Source organism: Hetaerina americana, unplaced genomic scaffold (assembly GCF_022747635.1).
Source record: "Hetaerina americana unplaced genomic scaffold, ioHetAmer1.1.p SCAF_1, whole genome shotgun sequence".
Classification (NCBI taxonomy): Eukaryota; Metazoa; Arthropoda; class Insecta; order Odonata; family Calopterygidae; genus Hetaerina; species Hetaerina americana.
In genome coordinates, this window is record NW_027286069.1 from 110,439,802 (window position 1) to 110,451,269 (window position 11,468).

Here is an 11,468-nt window from a genome sequence, read left to right on the forward strand (position 1 = left end):
TGGCTGACTTACTTTTGGAAAAAAAATTCTACAACACACTGGACACCACTTGTGTAGTATTGTGTAGAGAATAAAAGTGAAGAGCAGCAAATACTTCCCGTGATGCTTCTTAAAGCTCCTCACTTTTCCAGACATTCTATACCCCAAAATAAATTCCTGGACTTCTCAAAAATGTCCAAGTTTATTGTTGGCAGCCCTGGGGGCCCATCACCAACTTGTGATCAACCAGGGACCTGGTTGCCATTAAGTGATATCATCGAGCACATCTCTTTGCTCTCTAAGAAACAAATATTTTCTTGAACCTATTGAAGATAATAAAGACTGCTAAAAGATTACACTGCTCAATAGTCTTAATTTATTCTTGAATATTGTACTCCCATTTGCTCATCCCATCCCTCAATCTGAAATGCAAAACTTCGGAAAAAAAATCAGAATGCATTTCTTAGACATCACACATCCACAAAAAATACAGTAAGGCAGCAATTTCATTTAAACGCCCGATGGCAATGGGTGTAATCATTGATTACACATTACCACACTCATTGGAAATGAGTGATAAATTATGTAATTTCAAGTTGAAAATCAGTGAACTCCAAAAATAGCACCATTATTCATTGAATACATTTTTAAATGACAACCAGTTATAGTGAATAGTGTTTTTATTACACACTTTTAATGCATGTGCTCTTTTTTAAGCATGTTCATATTGTCAAAATGTACCTGCACTTTTTACTTTTCTCTCCATTTGACAACTCCTGTACCTAGATGAATTGTCTAGTCAGGGGACAATAAAATATTATTATTATTAACTCTTTGTGCACTCCTATGCTGAAATAAACTAAAAGGACTTATAAACATCAATGAAAGAAATGCCCTATATTTTAACGCGGTCATGATTTAATATTTTCAAATTGATTGACTATGAATTAAACTGTCCTACTTCACTTGAGTAAATCCACTATGTCCTCACATGTCCATGAGATTACTTAGAACTCAAACACATATTCATCACTACCTAGCGCAAAACAAGTTATGGACATATCTCACCTCTAGAGAGAGCAATGAACACTTGTAACCAATTTAATACTGATTTTTTCACTCCAACCCACCAGTTTAAGAAATTAGCACACATCTGCAATGATATATGTATGCTCCGACGAGATGGTTCCTCCTAAGTGGTGCAGATGGTATGTAACAGATGGAGTGGGGATGATAGCCAGCTCCAGCCTGAGTCAAGGAGTGAATGAGCACAAAAGAGACGCTCCAATGAGGAGGGCAATCACATGAAATGGCCTTTTCTGGCATTTCTGCAATTATCCTGCACTAACAATAGTTTACTTAAACCAGCACATTGTTCACTTATTGAATATACTATATTTTCAAAGATAATTTAATGGATTTTGATAATTGACAACGATTTTCATAAACTGGACAACTTCACTCTCTACCATGTTTAATTCTGAATCTAGGTCCTCACACATGTCAACAGGGTGAAGAGTCACAAAAATATTAATGCAAAACTATTCATGCACACACTGTAGAGGGTCACCAAAAGTGGTAAGCCATGAACCTGAGAAGTGACAAGTGCGGGTTTGCAGGTCCAGCTTATTCGAAAAACTGTTTCTTCATTAGAATGATTAAAATATTATTTCCCTCCCATTCTCCATTCTTGATACCATTTTTTCAGAGTTACAGAAAACTCAATAAATCTATGAAGTTTAAAAACGTCAATGACCTGCAAATGATTTTACGCTATGACTTGCGACAATACAAGTAGGCCGTATTCTATTGACTGTAACTAGCCCTAACTTAAAATCTCCCTCCAACGCTCCATAAACAGCAGGCAGATCAGCCTTTCCCCCTGCTCCGGGTGGCATGACCACCTATTATTGTAAACACTTGCTCACACAATGGCCATTACTGAGTGCTACATGTTAACGTAAGTAAACAATATCATTCTCTGTGGGCATTCCTGATTAATATACTTATTGCTCCTTACTCCATCAAGATTTGAGCCTTGTCTCGATTCTTTCGACTGAGAGGTCACTCTGCTGGATGAATAAAAAAAAACACTCACTTGGCTCCAGTTGCTGCAGGAATAGAAATGCTCTCCACATTTTGCGATGAGCCTTTCAGCTCATTAACCGTCACTGAACCATCGCAAAGGCAAACACAAATGAGCTGAGGAAGGCGAGGATTCCAGGCAATATCCTGAACTGCAACGCCTGGAACTGCACTGAGACGTATCTCCCATGCTGGTGTAAGATTCTAGAAATTAAGAGATATCATAAAATATCAATTTCTTGAGATAAAAATGTAGTCTTTCAGAGCTAATATTTAATTTGAAATGTCTGCTTCATCACGAACTGAAGCCATTGAGATTCTCTAACAAGCTGCAGTTATTTTAAGTGGAAAACTAAAACATGAAAACTACACGACAACATAAATATTTAAATGCCAAAAGGGGCTTTGAACCAATGACCTACTGGATATTAACTGAGAATTAAATACCAAGCTAACCATGTCTATTAGCAATTATGGTACTCATCTAGTACAGAAAACAAACACAAAACCCAAAGAAATGCAATCACCAAGTGAATCTTCAAAGATAGGCAAATAAATGAAATCAATTTAACGGCATAAATAAGCTCGCTCCTTCATGGTAATCCATTGCTATTTATTGCTGGGAAACTTTTACCAAGTCATATGACCTGGATTACAATGAATTAGCATATCCATCAGGCGAGGCAGAGGAAACAACTCTCTTTTCCCTCTCAACTAGGATTCAGGGGGAAGAGAAGGGGAGGATGTAAGGAGAGAGGAGGGGCTCTCTTGCCTATGTAACTGCTGCAAAGATAGGGACACAGCAAGCACTCATTGGCAAAGATCACTTCAGGGTCACCAATTCTTTTGAAAATATTTAGCTGTTCTCGAGCATTTAGCTCCCATTGATTTTTATTTAAATATTACGTGTTCACATTAACATAATTGGTGTAGTGATAATTTAAAAGGTATTTGGCAAAACTGGTATTAAGGTCACAATTATTAATAGCACTGAAATGTTCGTTAGTCCCTATATTAACTATTTTGGAAGGTCGGTCCGACATTTACCCCGTGAAAATTAGCATGCTTTAGTGCATAAATTCCACTTTTCTTCTAAGGATTTATTGCATCTTTATACTTAAGCAGCCTTCTTTAATTTCTCCTCTTAAACCCCACTTCCTCATCCCTTTTCCCCCATTCCTTGTTTAGCGTAAAAGATAATTGACCTCCCTTTCCTCATGATGATGCTCATATGTTGAAACCCAGGCATTACGACTTTGTAACTGTGGTTTGTAAAAGTTTTCCATCAGTCGATAAATTGCATTTGATGGCAGTTTTATTTTCTATTTTATTCACTCTAAAGTAATTTAGAGTAAACTTTTGAAAATTTTACACATGGCAATGTAAGGTCTGTACAGAAAAAGAGGAGACTGGTCTTACTACACTTGAACTGCTACATGGATCACAATCAGTGAGGCATCGCCAAATAGTGGTGTCTGTGACAAGTAAAACCCCACCTTGCCTGTGGCCTTATCTTGACTTATCTTCACACAAAAGCGATTCTTAGCTGAGCTTGCACACACTTTCCGTGCAAATTCTTGCGCTGGTGAGAATGAAGGTGTTGAACAAGTGCATTGAAATTTGTTTTGACCTCGGGAAAAGTGAAAATCAACCTTAAGTAATGATTGAAAAGGCATTTGGCAATGAAACTATAAGTCGGACATTGTTGGGGGATGGGAGGGGTCATCTTCCCAACAACCCAAAAAAAAGCTTGGATGTTAAAATCGAACGTGAAGGTCATATTGATCATTTTCTTCCATCTAGAAGGGATTATTCATTATGAATATGTCCCCACAAGGCAAAGAGTGATTGGGCAGCACTATATAGAGGCTATGAGAAGGTTTAGACATGCCATGTTGCAGAAGAGACCAAAAATGTGGAAAAACAATTCTTATTGCTTTCATCGCAACAACACATCATCACACACCACACTGATTGTTACTGAGTTTTTGGCCAAAAATAGCACACCGGTAAAACCCCAGCCACCCTACTCTCCAGATCTTCCTCCAGCGGACCTTTTTCTCCCATTTCCTAAGTTGATATACCCCTTGTAAGGACACTGATTTAAGACATCCAACAAAATTGCACTGTAGGCTTTATTGGGAGCATTGCATTGGCAGCCAAGGGCTGTATTTTGAAGGCGATAAGCATGATTCCAGGGTAACTGGAAAATAAATACTCAAGTATTTATTCAAATAGTCTCATCTTTTTATGAACAGACCTTGCATTGAAGAGAAATAAACTATTATTACACCTACTGTATGTTAATAATGCTGGTGGGGATATGCAGGGCTTTTTGATGGTGTGCCTTTCTTCATCTCACTGTGCACTTCTGTTTGAACGTCTTAGCTTCTGCTCCTACCAGGGTGAATTTTCTCTTTTCAATGCCATGCTGTAATGCACAAGTGGTAGACAAAGCCATGACACACTAAGATAGTGTGTTTCTCTTTCTCCAAATCAATGTGTCCGAAATACAACCAATTAAGAACTGGTACCAATTGTATACTGATATTTGGACTGTGCCAGTTGGTGATCAATGATATTAAAGATTGAATATAATTTATCCTAAAATAGTGAATAGGTGCAGTTAAAGGTGGACCAAATGGATACTTTTTTCACATTTGGGCAGATGCCTCACAGCCTGTTCATCTCTAATCTGGGCATACATGCTTTTCACACCTTAATTGTTTTCTTCGGGACTTCTTTTTAATCAGAACAAGGAAACTTCAATGGCAGTGAAATGATTTGACTTAAAATTCAAGAAGTCTCAGGTTCTTCCCTTTTTAATTGATTTTGTGAGCAGAGATTATCAGCTGGATCAGGTTCTTAATATCAGGAGTATTATAAGCCCTAATTAAGGTGAACTTAAGAATAATGGTATGAGACTTGAAATGTTCCAATGGCTGACATTTTGGAGTAAAAGTGCATCTAATGGGCCAGGAAATACAGTAAAAGTGATTATTTTTCCCAGCAAATTGGTTGTGACCCTAAGGACAAAGTCATACTCGTATACCCTCGAGCAATAACATTCAGGCTGTTTTTAGAACACATTTTGGAGTGAAAAAAGTGTGTCTTATGGGCTGGGAAATATGGTAACATAACCAGAATTTCTAGAGCTTATTTTCAACTGTAAAGGATATTTGAATACTAAATATAAACGGAAATTTTATTGAGTATACTTTAACAAAATTATGCTTGATTCATTTTCCAAATATAAATGAAGTAGAAGCAATTGACAGTTTAATTTATTTTTATAGTTTAAGCTGCACGATGGGGAGTAAGTGGGTTTATCATTTAGAATTTCATGCCATCACTGAAAATTTACACTGTTTGCAGCAGACTATAGGGGAACAGAGTTAAAACAACGTAAATGTGGTGCCCATTTTCCCAAAAGGCATCAAACTTTCTTTTTATCATGCCTGCATATGCATAGGCAATGAGTCCAAAGCATTAAATATATTTTCTCAGGCACAATCTCCACAACATCCCCAACTCATTTAAGCTAAAAAATCTTCTTTTGATTAAAATGAGCAGACACTATTACAAATATCATGATCACTAAAAAATTAGAGCTTTGATACCAAAATAAAAGCAGAAATTAATTTAGAGTTTAAACTTCCCATAAAAGATTAACCAATAACTTTGTACCATAGGTCTCCATACCTAGGCAGGTACCAAAGATATCATTTGTACCAAATTATCAAAGGGATGAACTGAAAAAAGAATAATTAGTCATCTATCGCTCCACATTTATCTCCATACCCCATAAATCAATCTGGAAAGAGAAGGGATAGAGAACAGGGAATACACCTGACGTTCTTTCATGAAGGGCTAACGGGTGCTTCTGCATCTATTGCAAGGCATGGTGACACCCACCTTCAGGACAAAAGACGGAAGAGGATGAATGAAGCTGAGCTTGTTCATATCATTACATGAAAACACGTATTCAAAATCTCTTCCTCTCAGATCTCAAGGATGCGTACCTTCAAAACAAGTGATGAGATAGAATACACCAGGGCAGTTGCAAACTGGCTAGCATCTCCAGGGGTCAGCACCACTGCCACAAGAGCATCATCACAATTGATGGCAACATGTGATGGACGAGATGACAAATTTATGCAGTACCTTGGAAACGTATCAACATCTACCCCAACTCCCTTGCCACCATGGTTTTCCAGAAGAAGTGATGTTTGAAAAACTGCAAAACAAATTAATTATGTACCATTTAAGATAATGGTATAAAAAATATGCAGGGCATTACTTTAATAATCAATGTCAAAATTGAATTTATTTCTAATTTAATAGTCCCTCAATAGATGTATTTAGTTCTACATGCCACCATTGTATTTGGAAGAGCATGGAGAACATCCAGTGGCAGTCAATAGGGGAGGCAACCAAGAGCTGAGATCACTCGTGCCATTTGGGATAGGTTGATAGTTTGGTAAGGGTTGGATGTTCAGGGGGATTGAGAAAGGGTGGAGAGAAACTTGACATCAGCACTAGTAGCCAACTCTTAACCATAGGGACCATGAGGTCATACAAAGCAACGTCCTATCCAATGGACAACTCACCCTACCAAGGCAAAACACTAATTAACACACAGCACCCTAAGTGGGGATCAGGATACCAATGAAAAATTCTCCCACCCCCGGGAGTCACACCTGGACCCTTGGGGTGAGAAGCCATGGAACTAGCCACCCCCAGTGGATATCCATTGATGGAGGGGGAGGAGGAGAAAGGGGAAATGGCGCCCAAGGAGTTAGAGCACACACCCCTCCTTGGGCCACACATCATTTGATCTAGTCACCGGGAGTGGTCTGCATTGGCTGAGATCTCAGTTCAACCCTTATCTTGCAAACATAGGAGAAAATAATGAAACTCACGACATAACAAGTAGTGTAATCCTTTTTTTCAACTTTAACCAAAAGAGGGAAAGCTATACGGTGGGAGATACAATTCATTACAAGAGAGATTAAATGTTCATTATATGGTTCATCTCATACTTTTTATTAGTTCACAGAATGTCTCAATTTGAGTACCACTCCCTATGGCCTAAAATCTTAATGGGGAGGAAGAGATTTTGTGTCCTGATAACATCGAGAGCTGTGCTGGCGGGAGCAATGATAATGACTCCTGTTAGGGTCACCCATGCCAGATAGGTCAAAGGGTAGGAGCCAGACAAAAGGTCCACACAGCGTCTTTCCCTCGGTGAGGCAGCTGCAAAGGTGTGTGTCCCTAGAGGGGTGGCCATTGAGTGATGGTGTCACGTTAAAGACACTTATTTAGCAAGGCAACAAGAAAACATCTCTATTAAAAATCCCATGGTTTTCATGATGGACAGTATAGAAAGAATAAGTCCTGGCAACTACGGGACTCGGCCCAATCAGCTAAGTGCCATGCCTAGCAGTAGGAAAGCCAAGGCTTCTGCAGTCATCCTCACATGAAATCCTGACAAAACTAAAGCAAGGGATAAAGCACAGAACATGTAGAATAGGACTAAACTAGTTAGAATAAGAACTTGGAAGGTTAGGTCAATGCTGAAAATTGATGGCTGAGAAGGTGATTGTGGTCAGTGATATTTTATACATGAAAAATTCAACTATTTAACTCAGTAGTTCTAGCATATAAAGAGATATCTGAAAGTTTAAAATTCTATCGTAGACATGAGTTTTGCTCGTAATTATAGAAGAGCACTTAATATTACGTCATGTTTTTATTCTACATTCAATGATTTTTCCTGTGACCGACACATGGTATTTCTACCTTATGATATCACCACTAACAAACCCTTCATTCTTGATGGGGATTGGCATATTTATTTTTCCCCCAGGAAGTATATCAAGAAACGTGTACTTTTCTTAGAAATATTGTTAACGTATCAATTATCATTGAAAACTATTGGAGATTGAGACTACCATTTCCTTTCCCATCGCATTTCAGCAGAAATTTCCGATTGCTACCGACAAAACATTAATTCTGAAACCTTAAGAATGTTTTAATCATAATCTGTCGAATGATTAAGTGGTTTCGTTGAACTGACCTGGATTACCTTGTATTTTGCTTACCTTCATGGCCCGAGCGGTTAAAACTCAATGCAAATACGAATATTTCCAATTGAATTAAGTTTGGCTCGTATTAATGGAGTGTAACTCTCACGAAAGTAAATATCTCTTCTAAACCAACTCGTAATTTATAATTAAAATATTGCGACCGTTAAGGTGTTTTACTGATTGCACTTTCAAAATATCTATTTATCATTCAATTTATCATAATAGGTGAATTATTTGTATCTCCAATGGATAGCACGAACACGATCAAGTTTATCGAACATTCCTTAGACGCTTCTAAATTTCATTTAAATATTACGATAATTCATTTATCTGCCATGGGTAATTTACGTGCAGTATATTAAAATTCCCTGCCAAGTGTCCAAAAATATAGAACGACCATTTTGTGTACCCTCGATTACAAAACTTAAATTATACAAACTTTGTAAGTTAGTGGGAGCTCCAACAAATACCAGTCCGTGTTTGCTTGATACAGCAAGAAGATTCACTGGGCTAGAAGACAAATCCTCACTTTTCTCATACACTTTCAGTCTACTGGCGATCTTGAACTGAAAATCCTATAAACAAACAATGGTTGTATGGATTAAAACTTAACTATATACAAATGACGTGACATTATCGCATTCGCGTACACAGCTCAAAGAATAAAAGAAAATCCAAACACAAAATATCTTGAAAAATCAGAATATGCATTTCATTCATTCACAATTAATTTGATCACTTAATACCTGCACATCTCTTGGCAAAGGTGGATTGGTCATGATGACGATTTATTATGTAAACTGCAAGGAAGTCTATCGTTTATTACTGTAATCGGCCATAATGTCATTAAAACGATAACATATCCAAAGAATATTTCCTGGCTAGCGGTAAAGTTAGCTAAACAATTACTTAGAATTATTTCGAGCAGTCCAGCTCGTGCATATCAGAATCGCGCCAACGATGTTCGTGCCGCAGAATATGCTTCATTGCGCTTACTGCCGTTCCTGAAGCTGACAAATCGCTGGCTTGTACAAGCGGTGACGGCGGGAACGATTAAACGCGTACCAATTGTATATATATTTTGGTTCTACTATAAGTAATCTTTCATCCACATCAAGCCTGAAAATATGGCATTTTACGACCGTGAAAGAGAAGACTAAAGACAAAATTGTGATGGAAAGGGTTTCGCGTAAACGCAGACAGTCGCTTATTTATACGTGCATTCGAATATCGAATATCAATCGAATTCGAATATCACGTGCATTTGGAGAAAGTAACATCATTTCGGTGATACGGTCGAAAGTATTGACATTAATCTCTTGCGTCGAGAAAGCTTATTTGAAAATTTCTTTCAAATATTTTAAAATAGTGACGTATGGACGTAAAAATGTCAACACTAGGTTCTGGATGGACCCAGTCCATACAATATCTCTTAACCATAAACAACCTGAAATCGGGTACTACAGTAAACCCTTCAATTCCGCATACTGCTTTCCTCCATTCCATCCAGCATGCTTATCCTATTCCTCCTCATTCCTTGTGCTCCCCACCACCACAGACTTCAACATCCGAACACCAATCAAAATGCTCTGCATCCATCATTCCTGCCTTCTTTTGATTTCTCCTGTCTTCTCTCCTATAACACCATGCCTAGAGCTTCCTCATTTGTTTTCCTTTCGGCCCACTTCACCTTTTCCATCATTCTCCACATCCCCATCCCTAAAGCTTCCAATCTATGCCCATTATCCTGCTTCAATGACCATGTTTCCATGCCGTACAAAACCATTCTCCATATGAAAGTTTCAGCCAGCCTTTTCTTAACAGCCTTACTAAACGTCACTGACATTAATTCCTTTCTTCTGAAGAAGGCTTCTTTACCTAATGCAATTCTTCTCCTTATGTCCCACCCACTTTGACCACTTAGGTCCAACACACTCTTGAAATAGGTTAACTGTTCCATCTGATTTAGTTTTCTTCCCTACAACTTAAACGCTTAACTTAGCCTTTCTCTTTCTTGAAAACCACATAGTCTTTGCTTTATTTTCATATATTCTCATCCCATATCTATTGCACTAACCTTCCACTGCACTCAGCAGAATTTGCAACCCCTTGGCTGACTAGCAAACCTCAGCTTGGCCATCTGCAAATTTAAATGATTTTATGAATTTCACACTGATTTCCATTCCTACCTCCAGTTCTTTCCATGCCTCGGGTGACAATGGATACCCGTCTTAGCCCTTCATCAAACACTGCCCATCCCGACTCTCCAATTTTGAATCTGATTCTAAACTTCATTATTACTAAATTAAGTTCTTAGTCCACATCTGCTACTGGAAAATTGTGTGAATTAACCATGCTGTTCCCAAATCTGTGCCTAGCCCATATACTATCTATCTGATACCATCCTGAATCACTGGGCATTTTCACATATACCAACACCTTTTGTTGTGTCTAAACCCAGTGTTGGAGACGATTAACGTAACCTGTCTCCTGCAGAAATCTTTTGCTTTCTCCCTGCAATCATTCCTTACACTTTAACTGTAGTCTCCCACCTCATCACCATCTCTTCCTTTGCCTACAGTCACATTCCAAGGGGATCGAGATGGTGCGGGGGCTAACGTACTGGCTTCCCACCATGAGGGCGCGGGTTCAAATCCCGGCGGTGTTGAATATTTTTCAGAGGTATCTCGATCCCTACTTGAGGTGCTTTGTGGAGGGCACTTTGAGTGAGTACACCGTCCGTCGGATGGGACGTTAAACTGCGGACCCCTTGGCGCCTTTCGTAAAGAGTAGGCTAATGCCGACGCCGGGTTTCTCTCCACCCTTCATCCTTTCCTATCCATCCCCTATGGCGCAAATGACCTTAGCTGTCGGTCGCCTCCCCTCAAAACTACTACTACTCACATTCCAATCCCTCAATCAAATGTTTCCCTGCATGAACACATCTTATTGCATCCTCTAATTGATTGTATATCATATCGACTTCTTCCTCCTTATGATTGTTTGGTGGCATGTATACCCGAACAACGACCAAGTTTGTCGGTTCTGCCTTTATCTCTACTTGTAATATTCCATCCGTAGCTTCCTCTATGTTTACTACTCTTCTTCCTGCCTTTTTATTCAATATTATGGCAACCCCTTACTGGTCCTTGTTCCCTCTGCGGCATATGACTATCACCCCAGTAATCCTTGCTATCTTTCTATCTCAATTCACTTTGACCTAAAACATCTGTTTCCTTTTTCCATCGGTTACTTTATATTCTCTAATTTCTCCATTCTATATATTATCCTAACATTCCATGTCCCTATTCTCAC

The 11,468-nt window shown here is 38.6% G+C and overlaps 1 protein-coding gene across 1 annotated transcript in view; it reads right to left on the minus strand.

Moving 5' to 3' along the window:
• Nup214 (nuclear pore complex protein Nup214) overlaps positions 1–9,108 on the minus strand; it is a 61,640-nt gene extending 52,532 nt beyond the window's left edge. The window contains exons 1-4 of the mRNA XM_071594524.1: positions 8,900–9,108; positions 8,593–8,728; positions 6,087–6,301; positions 2,078–2,268 (exon numbers count right to left, since the gene is read on the minus strand). Coding sequence (XP_071450625.1) covers positions 2,078–2,268; positions 6,087–6,301; positions 8,593–8,728; positions 8,900–8,932 — 575 coding nt within the window. The 5' untranslated portion in view covers positions 8,933–9,108. The remainder of the gene's footprint in view (positions 1–2,077; positions 2,269–6,086; positions 6,302–8,592; positions 8,729–8,899) is intronic.
• Positions 9,109–11,468: the final 2,360 nt, after the last annotated feature.